Source organism: Orbicella franksi, chromosome 13, assembly GCF_964199315.1.
Source record: "Orbicella franksi chromosome 13, jaOrbFran1.1, whole genome shotgun sequence".
In the NCBI taxonomy this organism is placed as follows: domain Eukaryota; kingdom Metazoa; phylum Cnidaria; class Anthozoa; order Scleractinia; family Merulinidae; genus Orbicella; species Orbicella franksi.
Genome location: NC_138157.1, coordinates 16,871,021 through 16,889,140, shown reverse-complemented (window position 1 = coordinate 16,889,140; position 18,120 = coordinate 16,871,021). Strand labels below are relative to the sequence as shown.

At 40.5% G+C, this 18,120-nt stretch overlaps 1 protein-coding gene and 1 long non-coding RNA gene across 2 annotated transcripts in view; both read right to left on the bottom strand.

The window, feature by feature from the left end:
• Positions 1–948: 948 nt before the first annotated feature.
• LOC145466559 (uncharacterized) lies at positions 949–2,402 on the bottom strand. The gene is made up of 3 exons (XR_014041935.1): positions 2,389–2,402; positions 1,573–1,648; positions 949–1,235 (listed from the first exon to the last, which is right to left on the bottom strand). It is a non-coding gene; the product is annotated as an uncharacterized LOC145466559 (long non-coding RNA).
• Positions 2,403–5,142: 2,740 nt separating this feature from the next.
• Positions 5,143–18,120, bottom strand: part of LOC145466428 (pre-mRNA-splicing factor ATP-dependent RNA helicase DHX16-like) — a 23,217-nt gene continuing 10,239 nt past the window's right edge. The window contains exons 8-21 of the mRNA XM_081450146.1: positions 17,950–18,060; positions 17,033–17,086; positions 16,534–16,595; positions 15,716–15,857; positions 14,300–14,368; positions 13,280–13,531; positions 12,694–12,834; positions 12,153–12,266; positions 11,485–11,652; positions 10,794–10,861; positions 7,905–8,229; positions 7,043–7,120; positions 6,428–6,526; positions 5,143–6,093 (exon numbers count right to left, since the gene is read on the bottom strand). Of these exons, the coding sequence (XP_081306272.1) occupies positions 5,959–6,093; positions 6,428–6,526; positions 7,043–7,120; positions 7,905–8,229; positions 10,794–10,861; positions 11,485–11,652; positions 12,153–12,266; positions 12,694–12,834; positions 13,280–13,531; positions 14,300–14,368; positions 15,716–15,857; positions 16,534–16,595; positions 17,033–17,086; positions 17,950–18,060 (1,818 nt within the window). The 3' untranslated portion in view covers positions 5,143–5,958. The remainder of the gene's footprint in view (positions 6,094–6,427; positions 6,527–7,042; positions 7,121–7,904; positions 8,230–10,793; positions 10,862–11,484; positions 11,653–12,152; positions 12,267–12,693; positions 12,835–13,279; positions 13,532–14,299; positions 14,369–15,715; positions 15,858–16,533; positions 16,596–17,032; positions 17,087–17,949; positions 18,061–18,120) is intronic.

Genomic DNA, 18,120 nt, shown 5'->3' with positions numbered 1-18,120 from the left:
GATCGACTTGCTTGTGTTGTCCGCTGAAATCCGGAGCTGAGAAAGGCTGAGGGAAAATAACAAAACTCCATGTAAACAACAATCCATTTTACACGGTTTGTTGTATACAAAAAATTTATGTAATTAAAAGTAAGTATAGACGGCAGGGGTGAAGGATAGTCTTACGAAATTTTCGCATTGGAAGGTGAATTATATTTTATATACTTATGTTGAGCGATTATTCGCAGGAGCAGAATTGAACATGAATTTTTTCCCTGTTAATTGTCGTCAGTGATCAGTTACAAGGCTTAGACTAGGCGACAAAGTAGTTAACATTTTTTTTTCAGGATCACAGGATTTTGGTTTACATATTAATGATGTATCTGAGGACATGAACAACTTGAACTCCTCATAGATTTTTATGGACAATTTCTTTATGTGTCAGTTTAATTTTCCCCAGCGAAAGGTTTTGTGATTTGAGATACTCTATAGCTCTCATTTGTAAGTCTGATGCGAGAAAGAGACTTTTTAAGACAACATTGTTAGCACAATATCCGAGCTAATTTGCATTATAATAAAAAAAACCAACATGGCGCGGGCATGGCGAGCAGCGTCTACTGAAGTTCATTCAAGGTCACCCGAAATGAAACGACAAAGCATACGTCATTAAAATATGCAAACTAAGTTTCAGCTTTCAAGAATTATCGCAAATTTAGATAAAATGGTCTCTAATTGCAAGCGATAAGGAGAAAATAACTAGGAGAGTGTCAACAGTGGAACATATCGGAGAAAATGTCTCAGATCTTAGCTATTTTTAGCATTAATAAAGTGTTTGAAAATAGCCCGAATGTTTTTGCACCGCTGTGATCGAATCGGTAATGAGTTGCTTTTTTTTAAAGAAAAGTATGCCAAAAAGTCACTTTAAATCAAGACAAGAAAAATGAAAAAAAAAAAATCCCTGTCGCGGTGAAATCCTAGCTGATACAGTTGATTCCAACCATCCACACATGTTTGGCTCTGGCAGATTAAAAGATTGAAAACAGGTTCTAAACTTTGGATCGTAACGGCTCAAACAACCTTAGCGAGAAATATTTGTACAGAGCTTCTAAACGTGTTAATGTTATGGTCTGAACGGGTAACATCAGACTGGCTTTTTATTGCCTTTGAATGAGATTGAAACCGTGAAACAATCAACTCACCGTTGTCCTTAGCAGGGATTTCAGTAAGGTTCCAGCTCAAAGCGGCATTTTGTCAATCTGTAAAATAATTCAGGAGATAACCTAAATAAGTATCCATGTTCATAAAGCAGCTTTGATGGCTTTTGGGTACTATCATTTCAATGTACTTATAATTAACAGTTTTAGGCGGCACTGGTCAAGCTAATGAATGGAGAGATACCCCAATTTTGCCTATAAAACAAAATGGCGAACTTCAGGTAAACTGCCTTTAAACTTCAGGTTATAACACTAAAGCCGAACTGAACAAGCTATGTCGTCCCTAGCCGCTTCATATCAGTTACAATTTCCTTTATTTTGTTATCAGTTGACTTATTTGTGTGTAAATGTAATCACTTGATGCAAGAAGAACTGTTACCTGTAGAAGTCGTCCAAATCAAGTTATTGATATCTGGATGATCGCCTGATAAAGTCTTGGTGCCTTGGGTTCTGTCCTGTTGTGGAAAACAATCAGAAATAAAATTGTGAGCTTAAAAGGTGCATGTCACTTACATGTCTCTCAAGGTTCACATTGGAGCTTATTGCCTAAAAACTTATTTTTCTGTCGTCTAAAAAGATTTAACATAAAAACGTCTTGTTGCTTTGCAAGAAATAAGGACTCCTTTAGCAAACGTTATAATGAATGTCCGAAATTGAGAATATCGCATATCATTAATGTCCTAGAGACAATTAAGCCTCTTTCCGAAAGTACGCCTCGAAATAAACACTCTAATTCACGAGTTAAAAATGAAAAATGAAGCAAATGGAAGCCTAGCTAGGAGGGTTTTTTTTTTTAGAATTTTCTAGTAATCGGGTGATATACAAGAAATTTGAAAATAAATCACCAAAAATGCATTAAAATATATGCAATCTGGCGCCAAAATGATTGTTGACGATGGTAGAAAGTCGATTGTACGTGAATAAGACCATCACTACTTTACCAAACGTTTAGAAACTTATCGCGTAATCTTTTGCCACTCATTGCTAACTTTTCTACTACAACCGTTAGATTGAGAAAAATATACTTTAAGAGTGACCAACATTATGTATGATATAATTCAGTTTCCATGTAAATTCTCAAAGGCAGACACATACTTCGTTCGTTAGTACCGAATTTTTCTTTGACGCTTTTAATTACCAATAGGAAATTTATGATACCTTCAGTTAAAATTCAGTAACTTATAACGTTCCTTACCTTGAAGGCGAATCAGGGCCGTTTACCAACTGAGGCCAATTTCCGCCGTCATTGTTCACACGAAGCACGTGCTCGCAAGACCTGGTTGAAAATAAAGTTCTTGGCCAGGTATTTGCGGTTCAGTACACCTCCAAGAAATGTCACTCCTAAATTGAAGCCGGCAGGATGCTTTTGCGCAGCAATAAGCGAGGAGAGAGACAGGTTTCCGCTCGTTATATTTAACATGGAAGGCAAACGTCCGACATCAAGAACGCCACACGGCAAATAGTTTATCACGTGCATGATTTACAATGCAAGTTTTCAACGTGGTTATCACACGATGAGCCTTGGTGTCAATGGGACTGTTTGATTGGTTCTGTTCACTTTATAATCACGTGCGGGATATTTAAAACAATGTTTATAGTAATGTTTCCGAGCAGTTTCGAAATGTGTCTGGCTCAAAGGTTTTGATGACATTTATTAGAATCAAAATGAACATGACTCTCAATACAAAAGCTAAGTAAAATTTCACATCAGTTTCTTGATTTATTCTTCGTTTATTTTTACAGGGCAAACATACCAGTTTTTGTTTTAAAAAAAAGAAACTTTTCGTGATGATGAGGGAGATTTTTGGTGTTATTTGGTTTAGTTGGGCAGTTGTATAAATTCCACAAATTTTCGGACAGTGTCTTCTTCTCGTAACCCTTGAAATTCCACTGACGGGATAAATGTACTGTTCCAACGGTTTGCATGTTTGTGTGCCCCCCCCCCCCCCACCCGCCCCTCTCCTCCGCGCCTCTCTCTTTCTCCCATAATCCCTTGTGCAATATTTTTCCCGTGGAGGTGGTGGAGGTTGCACTCCCTGGCTATTTGTATTTTTTAATTTCTCCACTTGATGATTTGAATGAATGCAGTGAAAGGAAAGCGGAAAGGGCAAGATATAGTAAGCTAATTATATGCCATATAATTAGATGCATTTATTTTGTGATAAAAAGAAACCATAGTATCAGAGAGGAAAGAGTAAACATATGTAAAGAAATAGTTTATGTATAGCGCTTATTAATACTGAGAAAATAAAACTGGTTAAGTGCTTCTTTAATTTGTTTTCTAGTCGGCTTTCCCAGCGTGTTCCCCGTGTTACGTGATGCTTTATCTGTTCTTTTTAAATGCGTTCCGTCGCACTCTTTCTGGATCGTTTCTTTGTCCTCGCCCACCGCAACTCCTTTATATTCCCTGTGTGTTTCCTGTACTCTTCCTGGACCATTCCTTCATTCTTTTTCCGGTGTGATCAGTGCATTTACTCGTACATTCTACGAGCTTTCTTCGTTTTTCCCTTCATGTAATACGCAACGTTATCCATTGACCAACTTTGCCAAAACCCAACCGGCCGTACCCTGACTGACACCTGACATTGGGCCGACACCCGCCCTGTAATATCCTTTAATCATTCTACCTTGCCTTTGCTAGATATTTATTTTATTTTGACCAGCAGTATTTCTATTCTCCCCTGTTTATATGCGCGTTAGTCCGTCACAGGGTACTCCCAGCATTAAAGTTTGAAGTTCAATTTATGCACCTGGTTGTAGAGTAATCTTTTCACAGAGAACAACGAAATGACGTCGACCAGAGCTCTAACCTAACCTAGGACCCAGATCTCTCTCTGTTTGACGCTGAACTGTGAAGCTTAGTCGTGGGAGATCATTCATGCCCGACAAGTGCCCGGGGTGGTGGGGGGTAGGGTGCGTGCGATTGGAATTGACAGTACCATTACGAATGCATGGCGAGAGAAAAAGTATGTAGTCATCTTTACAAGACAAATAACCAAAAAGAAAAGGAATGAAGTGGGGGAAATCAAATCCAAATAGGATATTCACAAACCTGATAAGCCGGGAAGCCCCTGAGTGAGGTATGCGTTTCAACTGAACTGAATGTTGTGTACATGGAACGTGTTCAACCATCAGAACGACCGGACGTTTTTTGTGTGTAGGGGGACACATTGAAATTCTTAGAAGAATCTTACAGAGAACACGGAAAGCCTTTTGCTTTAAAGTGGATTTTTTCCTTATTACCCCACCTGAGGGGGTTTTCTGACCGGATAAATTAAATTTGATTGGCTCTGTAATACTTTTACAATGCTATTCATAATCAAATTTAAAAGAACAAACGTATCATAACAGTCGTACAATCTAATGCAAAAAAGCAGTGTTGAAAAGTCAACGCGCAAGGAGGACGAAGACTGGGTCGTTAGACAGGAGTGGAGGATTTACTAAGATGTAGTATGGCGCATTGTCACTTCAGTCTTATTGTAGAGCAGTGATAAAAACAGAAAAGGAAACTGAGTAACGCACTCCTGTTTAGTCGTATATAAAGAGCAATACATACAGTATTTCACAAATTAACTTCAGCAGCAAGCCACCCATTTTCATAAGGTCATTAGGTAATCGGGCGAATGAGAGAGCAATAAAAAATTTACGAGCAATATTTAAAAATTCTATCACAATTTAAAGCTCCTGGAATTTGAAAGAATTTTGAAATATCACGAGTAGTTTAAATTCTTATCTGCTCGAACTTTCATAGGATTATTCGCTTATTACATCATTCAAACTTACCAATACTCGCGAATTAATTGCGCTGTAAATTAAATTTGAATTTGCCAGCTCTCAGCCAATAACAAAGAGGTTAAAATAGAAACGGAAGACTTGCTAAATTTAAAGCAAATGTTTCCCCCTTTTATGCATTCCCTTTCTACAAACTTAAGCACATACAATTTTTTTCAACATGAATACTTTTTAAAGCATTTTATTTAAGACAACTGTTCAAGCTATTATGAAGCCAACCGTGGAAAGCTAACTACACGGGCAACATCCTCTAGAAGATCAAGAATAAACATTCTTTCTGTGAATGAATGTTTGAATGTCTGAATGTACAATAAAATGCCTTCGACGTACACCAGGGCATATTTTTTTATCCACGATGGTGAAGGAAAAAGGGACAGAAAAACTGTTCTCGAAATGTACAGTGGGATAGACGTTCCAGTCAATGACATATTCTGCCAGGTTTACACAGAAAGACAAGATTTATAGTCGAAAACCACATTCAAAGTAATACAGCTATCAATAACTTGAGTTTCCACGCTAAAGCTCGAGCCGTTGACGTTCTTTGCTGTTCAAGCTCTTTACACCACTGAATCAGACTGAGCAGCTTTGACTAAAACCACGTTTCTCCGCATTATGGCCATCAGCTTTACGAAGGCAAAATCCCTTCATCCAGGTTCGAGTAGTCTCCTTTGGTCTCACTTTGTAGCCTTTGTTTTGGTCGTCTCGCTCTTAGCTGTTGCGTGACGCTGGGGAGACTGGACTGCGAGGCTCCATAGTCTTTTCAGCAAGCACCATACAGTGATTCCATGATAACAAATATCTTCGTTATTCCCGCTTAATAGCAGAGAAGCTCTGTTTATTAAACCCAACATGAGGCATTTTCCTTTTCACAGCCAGTGGACTGTCCGCAGAGTATTTACACAAATTGCCATTCCATTTTAAGTCGATGTTAGAAAACGGCGTGACGCGGTGTTTTTTGTCACGCAATCCATTATCACGTTGACCTGGCCTGCTCTCGTGTGACTCCAGCTGTTTTTGGCATCTTCTTACTAGAGCTGTCTTCTAGTTCCTTGGCTTTATAATAGTGAGGTGCCACCTCCAGAAGCCATTTGTTTTCAATCTCTATAATCTAATACAGACAATGAGAAAAGATAGTGATTAATGACTACATTATTCCTTTCTGCTTACGCTTACCCTCCGCACTAAGTTTAAGGTCCACCATAATGAAATTCCCAGAATGAATTTTGAACATTTTGTCTTGCGTTTGATTAGCGTTCTAATCAGTTCAAACTGTTGTTCGTCCCACTCTAGAACTAATCAGATCAGAAACTGATTGGTTTCAACCAATCAGCTTCTTACATAACCTTTGCCATGCTTGGGAATGGCGAGTGTTCACTCAACCTGATAGTGTAAAGCTGACGTTTGATGCAAGGAGTTATGAGTAGTAGCAAGGTTCAAAATACCTGTCTCATGAACTCTTTAGTAGTGAACACTAGCTCGTGATAGATGACCCATCTGGGCTGCTCCTGGAACAGGCTACTGTTAGGATGGATCATGACAGTCTGCAAACAAAACGAGCAAAGGAAAAAACAGAAACACATGTTACTGCAATAGGTCAGTTCCAATTTAACTCTGACACGAGATAGGTGGAAATTAGAAACGTGGGAAACCTCTCATGGAAAACCCAACAAGAGAGCGTAGCTCATTTGCAACAGACCTCGTTCCGAAAAGGAGGCTACAAGCACTCACAAATGGCCTACAGTCTTAAAAACAGTTTTTGGTGTAGACAGTTCAAAGCGAAATGTAAACAAACCAAGGCGTGGTAAACTAAGATATGCCGCGGCAAACTCGAGTTTCTGTATTATGAGTCTCACGGGTAGCTGATTATTGGTCTTGTCTCCAATCTTTGTAAACAAGCCCAGACAGTCTGCGAAGAAGGTGAAAATTTAGGCCACAAATCAACCACGACTTCTCGGTAGAAAAAGTTAGTTATTTATCTATTTTTCAAGTTGATAAAGGCAAATTCACGGCCGTAGCGAGTTTGCGAAGCTCGAAGCGAAAGAACAGAAGCTACTGACCTGCTGATGTTTGACTGTCCTGTACTGTCCACTCTTGCTCAGCCTGGCTGTGTGGTAAAAGTAGCCAGCTGTGATCGCCTGACGAGCAAAAAAAGGATGAGAGTCAGCCCTACGCACCTACGGTTTATTTGCCTTACAGGCATTAAAAGGAATATGAAGCAACTGACAGAGAAAATCACTATTTTGAAAGGGGGAAGAAAAGGGTGAAAAACAAGACTTCATGAAATGTCGGCAGCTGAGGATACGTAAAGCGCGCATCATAATCCAGTGGTGCACGCCAGTGGCGTCAGCATAAGCAAAGTTGACTTCTCTTCGCTTCGCCTGAGTTTCATTGTACAATTTCCACTAGCAATGTTATACAACAATTGATTCATGGTTTAGCGTGCATCACCATCAAATTTAGATGCTTGCGGAAGGTCTGGAGATTCCTCAAGGAGCTAAACTCTCACGCGTTTCTTATGCTCTCCAAACTTCCTGCGCACACCATAACTAAATGATGCACGTTAAAGCATGAATCGATAGTTATTTCTCAAGGAAAATTTTTCAACAGATCACGATTGAAACTTAAGCTTGATTCAGAACAGAATGAGAAAACGTGCTACTCTTTCGGCTGGTATCCGGTCTCCGGAAATTACTGAAGACGTGATTTTTCCCGCGCACATCATGACTCGACAATGAATGCTAAAGCATAAATCCCTCGTTAATTTAAGGAACCGTTTTCAACCGATCATGGTGTAAATATTAGCGCGTTTCAACAGAGAGCAAGAAAACCACTATTCCGGCTGGTTTCCCGCAAATGACTAAGCTGAACACCCGCACACAGGCTTATCACAAATGGCGTGTTGTTTCCTTTCCTTGTTACCTTTCTTATAGGAACCGAGTCGTTCGGATTCGACGAGATCTCAATCTCTACCCTCTCCATTAGTCCTTCCAGCTGTTCCCGGACGTCACGTGCTCGTTTCATGGAGCGGTGCTGTATAAAGTTCTCAAAGCACCACTGCGTGGAGTACCCAGTCTCCACCCACTGGTCATACACGTTCAACAAGGTCAGGTGATCTCCGCCGGGACGAAAGAAGTTAATGCGCGCGTTGTCCGCGTGCACAACTTTATCCTTGGGACGGTAGAAAATGGCGTTGTTTACCGATAGCATGGCGGTGATGGTGAGAATCTGCTCCACGCATTTGTATCTGGAAGATTAATTTAATAAGTACATCAAGGTGCGTTGTGGACATCTCGCAAAGCCGGTTTGTTACTCGTTAACACGAGTATTCCATAAACGTTGGTTAATTCATGATCTGATTTATACAAGACGAAAAATATAGGTCCGCAATGCGAACTTGTGTGGGATTTCAGTCAAATAAAAGTTGATGCTCTATGGATAAATCAGAGAAATTGTAGCTTTACAGTGAATATTTATACATTTTGTCGTGTTGTAGTGATGAACGTCGAGTAAAGGTACCGTAGAGTCCTGATTATAAGATCCAGGTTGCAGATGAAAAAACGGTTACAGGAGAAACATGTTTGGACTTTAGTTTCCAGGAAATTCACTCCCTTAAGGATTAGTTACACGGAACTCTTTACCGTGGTAAATGATCCTTTTACCAGTGAGTATGACCAATATTTCCGGAGGTAAATTTCCCGTAGTTAATACCCATGGATACATAAAAAAGATCACATGCAGAGCCCTTGACATTTAATGTGGTCAGTTGCATTGGTGTTTTGATGTCTAAGGTATTACGAGCAAATCACGTTTCTCTGCTTGTCATTAACATGTAACCGAAAAGGAAAAATGTTTTTCCTCCATGTGCCATTTTTGTTACCTTGGCAAAATCCCGTGTAACCGTTGTTTCACAATGTATACTAAAACCCAGCAAAAAACAAAAACAAAAAACAAAAAAAATTCAAGGGAGGAGGGGTTCATTGAAAGAGTCATTGAAGTAAACACATTTTGCAGGTTAGGCTTGTTTTTCGCAGCAGGGGCGAAAAAAAATGACATCATCGAAAAGCAAGTGCACACGAGACGGTTTAGTTTTTGGTCGTGAATTTGGACCGTGCAATCAAAAATAACGTGGCCTGTTTCGTCGGGATGCCAGATGACCTGCTATATAACTGGGACAATTAATGTTCCCGAACACAACTTTTGAATCGCGTTGGCTAGGGGATGTTTACTGTGGGAACAGCTTTATTTTATTAGCTACATTTGTCCTGGATTTGTTGATTAGTCCCAGTGGAGACAAATAGATTAGTTAGCCTTAGCTCTTACGCAGATGCTCCCCCGCCCCCCTACCCCCACCCCTTATTGAAAAATTCAGACTGTATCCAGTCGAAATTGTTCGGAAAAGTACTCTAAGGCCATAAGAGTTAGCCTGAACCAAGGAACGGCAATAGAAATGTTGTCCACTTTTATTCCTCAGCGGAAATATCAGAATCGGTCGCTGATTGCACGGAGTTTGTTCACAATAAATCAGCTCCGATTGCAAATGTCAGCTAATATTCGTGCTTCCAACTGAGAAAACTGTATGTAAATTTTACTTTTAGAAATTAGCTTTTGTGCTTAAACATGACCAGTAAATGTGAAAATGTTTAGCGTGAAGTTTGAAGGCAAATTAAAATATTTAGTCCTTTTAAACTTGTGAGTCTACGGAAACTGCACTGTCAGGCAACGTATCAAGAAATCATGGTTTATCAGTCGAGAGGACCTCAACTTGCTAACCATAAATATACAGGAAAATGCTGGGCTTTGTCATTATTTTACATCTGTCCGTAACACTTCGGTTGTTGCTATAAATATGATGATTTTAGCAATAGACGGGAGTTGAAAGTAATGAAATCAATCAAGTGTAAATTTTATTCCGACAGTTGCAGACTGCGCGTCGCGACATGCACAATGTTTACTAGAATTCATTCTCCGCAGAAATTGTCGGGATTTTCAGCTGATCAAAGGAATTTCAATGTGACATAATTTAAATATGTAATCGCAGAAAGATTTGTCCGAGAACTGGAGCTTTGTATGATTGTTGTATGATTGACTGATTGTTCCTTATTCATCCAAGAATTTCGCGCATATACAGAAAGCAAATGTTTACCCATCTTATAATAAATGGCACGTCAAAAATAAATACGGCAGCGCGTGTCTGAAAAACACTAAGACCTGAGGCCGACGACTCCCTCCGAATCTCAAAAACAAGTCAAAATTCGCCAAAAAACAACACCCGGTAAGAGTAATTACACATCTAATGGCCGCCGCTCAAAAACACTCAACCTTTTGCTGGTGGAACCCAGTCTACACGCCAAGTAGAAACCACGTGACAAACGCTTTGCTCTCGTGGACAAACAAATAAATAAATATCCCTGGCGTTGACAAAGTGTGGGAAATCCTACACAAAAAAATGAATTAATCAATTAATAGATAATGAATAAGCGTCTTTCCAGTTGAGCATTCCTAAACCTGTCAAAGAGGAAACCGCACACACAACTGGGACGAAACGAGTTCAAAGGTTGAATATTTCTTCAAGCTCTCTACAATGTCTTATTCCTTTTTTGGCCTCTGAATGTTTTTCTTCTTTCTCAGCTAGTGGAATGCGCAAATTAAATATTCAGTTTGAAAACAGATATCGAACGCTTCCCAGGCTGTACAAATGCCATGATTATACTTTACCTTGATAACAGACAAAAGAACCTGCACGTCTTATATTAGTCGAGCTACAACAAAGAATGAAATTCGATCAAATCAAAAAATCGTTACACGTACTTTTCCGATGCAATCAACATTTTTGACATGGTCGGTTCAACTGGAAATTCTGCCATGCGACGTCCAAGCTGGAAAAATAACAAACTTCAGTCAGTGTAATTTGATTGACACTGTTCAACAACATCAAAAAACAGTTACGTCCCCCACAACCAGGTAAGATTTTCAGAACAAATGACAGGGCCTTAAAACTATCCTAAATACAACGTAACTTGAGTTAAGTTTAACAACAGAGAGACGAGCCATAAGAGGGAGTGAGTGCTGGTCGTAATTGACTTAGAATATTTTCACTCCCCTCTAGGTAGAATGCTAGTCCTCCGCAGTTCCATCGATCTCTTGGCATTAGATTCACTAGAACCCATTCACAGTCCTTAATGGTGAGATGCACTGTGAGGGTAAAGTGTCTTGCCCAAGAACACAACACAATGACCTGGCCAGGGCTCAAATCCCCAAAAAACACTAACTAGCCCCTGTTGCTCGAAGGCTCGATAGCGCAAACCACTGAAAAAACCGCTATCCAGTGGATAAATGTTAACAAAAAGAAACCGCACTATCCGCTGGATAGTGATTTATCCGGTGGATAGCGTTATCCACCCTTTGAACAACCCAGTTCTGGAGTCCTTTAGCTCACGAAACATTACGCCACGGCAGCTTTTAAACTGTGAGTGTCATTAAAACACATATTTTCCCATACCTTGGTGAGCTCTCCATGATGATTTAGACCTCCTAAAGCGTAAAGCTGTTCAAGTGCAATGATCAGAGTTTCTGCTGGAGGGGGGTCCATAAAATCAAAATGAATCAAATCGTTGATGCCCAAGCTCTTTAGGAGAAGCACCACATTGCCCAAATTCGTTCTCTGGATCTGTACAAGTGTTATAACAATAAATACAATACATGTATAACCCTTGAGGGCTAACAACTAAGGACGAAAAGAGAAAGGCAATCACGATGAAAGTTTAGCTTAGACCAACGATTTTTTTTCTTTTTCTGTTTTAGGTTGTAGCCGGAATTCACGTTTCTGAGCCATCAAGCCAACTATGGCTAGGAGTGATCCTTTCCACTTTCTCTTCGTCAAAGTCACTGATCAAAAAACATATTTGTAATCCAAGAGGATCAGTTGCTGCGTGGCACAGTTAACAGTTCAAAAGTTGTAAATAGTAATAATGCAGTGCTAAATTAAAAACGATGTTTATAGCAGACGTTTCGGGCCTAGCCCTTCCTCAGTACTAAGTCACTGATCACTTGGGCGGAGTCTAAGAGAGGCAGTTGAGAGTGTCTTGGTTAGTTTTCTCATTCCGTGCCAGTTAATTTAAACAATCAAAGCAGCATTAGCGCAGGGTTACAGGTGTAAACCGTAGTTACCTCAGGAATGGTGTTCTCCTCCAACTCGTTCTTGTATGCCCAGGCTGTGTACATTCGAAAACACTTGCCTGCTGCCACGCGACCTGCACGCCCTGCCCGCTGATTGGCTGAGGCCTAAAAAGGCAAAACATTAATTTTAATTAGATGCTTTAACACCAAGCCTTGTAAGATTCTACCAACGGAAGCCAGAACCGCTGAAGACGTTCGCGCAAACTGTTTGTTTGCATCCTTTCTGCGTGAGCAATTCACACGCCACGTCATACACCGGGAGAGCACGCTAAGTAACAGAATCAAAAGGAATCCACTGCTATAGCTTTGCGTGGTTTTAACGTGGATTTTTCAAGTACTTTAACTGGAGCGAAGTCCACGTATCAGATATCCCCTTAAAGGTATTATACCTCACGATACTGGTACCAAAGAAGGGAATTGTGCACGTGATGAGTGAAAAGAGATTGCCCGTTTTCCACCACTTTCCTTCTCTATCAAAAGCCTGCCATCAGGTTACAATATTCAGAATTCAGATCTTTTTCAAATGACTCACTTTTGATATGGGTGTGACGATAAGAGACTCCATTCCTGTTCGAGGGTTGTAACTCTTTTGTTTACAAAATCCAGGATCTATGACGTAAATGATGCCGTCTATCGTCAGAGATGTCTCCGCAATATTTGTTGCCAGGACAACCTGCCAGGCAAAAATATGTACACAAGTGACCAAACTGTCCCAAAGACGAAAAAGTCTTGCAGGACGAAAATAGAAAATTCTTTCTAACTGGTGCAGGCCTTTGCCTGCAGTGCAGACAAGCGCGTATCTAGCTATAATCTTCGACTCGCAAAACAGTCAGTCGGTCACTCGCCATGGTAGGAAAAATGCCAAAGGGGAAAAAATGTCACAAAATGATTAGACTAAGAGACAATAGTCAAGCAAATGATGTAAATAAATATCAAATGGTTGCAAAATTACTGTTTCTACCATGAAATGCACTTTTCGCTTAAAAGGGAAATTGTTAACATCCAAGATTTTCATTCGTTTAATTTGCACTCAATTTTAAGGGGTGTCGGTAGTTGAAGTAGCCACAGTATAATTGTTATTTTGACACAGAAATTCTCATACGATGCGTTTACACTACCTTTCTTGCTCCAGGAGGGGTGGGTTCAAATATCTTGGCCTGTAAATCCGATGGAAGGTTGGCGTAAATGGGCAGAATCATAAGTTCGTTGATCTTAGAGCCCAGTTTACGCGTCCTCTCTTGCAGTAGTTCCTGTGATGCCTCGATCTCTTCTTGACCGGTTAAAAATACCAGGATGTCGCCCGGAGGCTGAGTCACATGAATCTGTAACACAGTCACAACGGCAGCTTCCAGATAATCAGCTTCAGGGGCCTGGGGAAAGTTGAATTAAAACAGTGAATTTTACTCCCACTTCAAACTTACTCCTACAAAGATGGTTGTTAATTGGCTTCATGGCAACAGTATTAATTGCTAGCATTTTGTTTTCCTTTCCAGCCAATCGAGTAAACCCAACAACACTCGCGACATGCCTCGCGCGTATTTTCCCGCGCTTGGCACCGGCCGCAGATTTTCCCGCGTTTGCCAATCGTTTCATGTTTTCCCAGCTTACCACTGGTTACCCAGTTCTGCTTCATGGCGTTATAATCTACTTGTTGCGATTAGCCGCGTGCGGCTACAATGGTTTCGGTTTTACATCAGCCATCAGGAAACCCTCTACTCGTGAACATAGTGAAAGCCAGTTATCTGCAGAAGCGCTGCTCTTTTATAAAAGTGATAATACATCAGTTAACTTTAGTTCATTTGCGTTCATTTATGGTGAAAGCCTCTCACGTGATTCTCAATCTTGACAACCTCTTCACACTTACCTGTCCTTCCATTGTAACCCGCCACAAAAATTAAATACGTTCATCTCTACTTTTTGGACAGTTTCAAAAAATTACATGTTCAACACAAACCACTGCAACAACAACAACAAAAATTAAAGGCGCGAAGCTGAAGCGATCTGAAAATGAAATTTGAGGACTTCACACAAGCAGACATTTCCGTGAAGAATTAAAATTTTATTGACTTAAGTTAAGTTTCCTCAGTAACAGTTAACAACATCAAAAAATTAAACAGTGCACAAAGCTATCCACTTACCTTTGTGTAATAAATATTCACAGGAAAACGTCGACCAGGGATTCTAAAGATGGGTGCATCATCAAAGAACTAGAAGAACAAAAAAAGGTAAATATCAAGGTAAAACAAAAAAGTAATTATGAATATGTCAATATTAGGGTCATTAATACGAGAAAAATAAGCCGCGGCTTACACAGGCCACGGCTTCCATAAGATGCGAACTGGACCATTTGTACGAGCACGGCTTATATGAGACGCGAAGTACTCTTATTACATGGCTAGCTTGGTGAGCGGGCAAGATGGAGCTATCTTGCCCGCCCGGGACTACCCGCCGTGTCCCGCAAGAAAAATTTCCCCGAAAGCCATATACAGTGAAACCCTGCCTCACGACCACCCCATTAATACGACCACCTCGTTATTACGGCCACTTTATTCTGGCCCGAAAAAAGGCTAGCTCAGTCAGTCATTTTCCTATTTAAGGAACCCCTTTAATACGACCACCCCGTTAATACGACCAATTTTCCATGGCCCGAAGGTGGTCGTATTAACGGGGTACCACCGTAATAAATCCTTTATTGACCAAGCGCAAGATGGCTGGATATTGGCCTCGTTCTTTTCTTGCGAGTTTATGGACCTCGACTCCGTCTCGGTCCATAAACACGCAAAAAAAGAACTTGGCCAATATCCAGCCATCTTGACCGAACAAGCTTGGTCAATAACCCATACGTATAAATGGTTCACAGCTTGTTCGTGAATGCCTCGCTCTTGTGTTGGTTGTAATAGCAATGGCGGAATTGCGCGAGCTGTCGCGCGAGCGCGGGAAAAGCTTGCGCTTGCGCAATGTGAGTTCGCGTCTTACGTAAGCCGCAAACAGGCCGCGATACCATTTATACGACTGGTTTCGCGGCTTATTTAATCCTCGTCTTACACGAGCCCAGGCTTATGTTATCCGCGGCTTGAGTAAGACTTGAACTGGTTTAAATGTACCGTTTATACGGTAAGTTCGCGTCTCGTGTAAGCCTCAGCTTGTGTAAGCCGCGGCTTATTTTCCTCGTATAAATGGCCCTATTAATACCTTGTAGGTAATGCCACTACATGGACGCAGGGTTCTAATGGATTGCACTAATGAAGTCTAAATGCAGTATGGGCTTCGAAAGTGCGGTTTCGTTTCGCAAGTTTCATTTTATTACTTACCCGATGTTGAAACCACAGCGTCAACTTCTTAAGTTAGCCTCCTATTCTAAGATACAATTGAAACTTCACAATGGAGAAGGGAGACTTCACCAAGAAATAATTCCCGGCGTAGAAGGAACTCGGAGAATAAGAAGCATATATAAGTCATATACTCGTTATAACAGAATCAGTGGTAGCTCTGCTTAGTCTGTGTTCTTGAACTGTTCCACTTTAGAAATTGCTGTCTAAACATTTCGTTAATACCTTTGAGAACTTGTCGGCATCCAAAGTTGCACTGGATATGAGCAGTTTAAGATCTGTTCTGAAACGAGCAATGTCCTTCACCAAGCCAAATAACACATCAGTGTGGAGTGTTCGCTCATGGGCCTCATCAATAATAAGCACACTGAAAACCAGAAAAAAATATATCATAGTTACAGTATATTAGGCCAATTATCGGTCAACCGTGGTCATAATGTACCCTTAGGTGACACTAAGGCGATGAAAAGTGCTTTGACCAATTCGAATTAAAAGAAAAAAGAGGGAAGCCAGTAGAACGCGTAAAACAATCGTGTGCAAGCCAATCTTTACTGAAGTAAAAATGTAACTTAACCAGTTACAACTTGAAATAAACTAAAAGAGGCAAACAGTGAAAAGAGCGGGAAAAATCGAGGGAGCCAATCACTACAAGGCCACAAATGGCGTAATACTGTAAATCCGAACACGAAATTGAAGTGAAGTTGAAACAGTGACGTGTAAAATGCGCGGGAAAATCACTGCGGTGATTAATAGCGACAACGAAGGAAAACGCAAAGTAAACTAAAAACCGGCAGTGGGTAAAAAGCGCGAGAAACATTGCAGGAGACACAGCAATGAGTGAAAAGCGCAAGATACTCACAAAAGTAAGTTGTTCAAAGCTCAGAAACATACAGTGACAACACACTTGAACCTTTTAATTATATCGAAAGGCACTGCAAACTTGCTAACAGAGACATGCAATAACAATATCAAAAACCAAAATAAAACACAGTTGCAAGCACTATAAGATTAGCCAGCAAGATGCCCACAATTTTAAAACAAACCTATATCCAGCAAGATCAGGTTCACTTAAGAACTCACGTAGAAGCATTCCATCAGTCATGTACTGTTGGAGGAAAGGAACAAATTAGTTACAGGTAAAATGTACAACTCAACTCCCGGAAAGAATACTTACAAGATTAAGATGTACTTGAAAGAGATCAATAAAGAAAGCCATGTAAAGTGAGCAAGCCCTTCCTACCCGATATTTGGATATAAATTCTCACTAGAAACTACAAAGTGCACAGCCGTAACCGGTTCCAACAGTTCAGTTAGTAGCTGAAGAGCTGCGTAAACAACGGGATTCACGCAAAGAACGAGTGGAAAAACGGGAGAGGTTTGGGGCGAGAAGGGCTCTCTCTTATTCTTCCCAGATTCCCCTCATCCCCGCGCTTGCCTCTTTCCCTTTTGCCCGATTTCTTGCTCGTCCCCAACATACCGAGGGCCTGGAACCGGCTAACACATCTGTCACAAAATACAGTGGCCGTTATGTCAACAACTCACCTTTATTATAGTGCGCTCTGAACAGCAGTCCTCAAATCGGATGCTGTATCCAACCTGAAAAACAAATTTAAATATGTTCTAAATGCGAACATAGAAACGCTAATGTACGAATTAGTGTACAAGCTTTATAACTCCTTGCGATGTCCTAGGGAAGCCTAAAGGATGTCATCTAGTTCTCAAAGTCAGTAAGTATTTGGTTAAGAACGACTTGAAGAAAGCTGAAGTACATGTATGCACTGAAAGTCCAGAAGAATTATTTCCATTATCTTTACTTGAGGTCTTGAATGACTATCAAGAAAAGACTGCAACAACAACTGCCACAATTCTCTTGTGCTCATTGGTTGATTTTCATTGCCAAACGAAAAAAATATATATATATTTAAGTAGTATAGATTTCATCCCAAAAATACCAAGGCTGCTGCATATTGTGTCAAACTATCGTTCACTAATTCAGCCTATACTTCTCATTGGAAGAGTATAATTCTAACAAATTGTCCATATAGTCATCTTATTGACGTCGCCTTTAAAAGCTACACACTACTTCAGGGATGATAAATAATTAATTTGAGCCTTGGCGAGGCGGTGAGACATATCTTTTCGGGAAGCCAGGAACTCGAGAGTTCAAGATCGCGTCGCAAATAAAATCTTAGCGTCTTCCAGACGTTCAGTTAGTTAGTTGGTGCGCAGCGCGAAAAATGGCGCACTCTCTCTCCTTTATTTCGCGCTGCGCCGCAACTGCACTGTAACTGAGCGCCTGGAAGAGGTTAACAAAACAGAGCTAGTCAGACCCATGAAATTGGTATGAAATTTAGCATGACACTTTCTGAAGGAGCAATCACTAACCGTAATCTAATACATGTACATGAAAAAGCAATGAGAATTTCATCAATATGTGAATTATCTTCTTTTCCACTCACCTCGTTTCCTAATTTTGTGCCCATCTCTTCAGACACTCTTGCCGCTACACTCATTGCTGCAACACGCCGAGGCTGTGTACATCCAATTTTCATCTTACCTTTGGTAAAACCCTGAAATAACAGAGTATTGCTAAGATCACCTTGAAATAATTAACACCAACACACTGTACT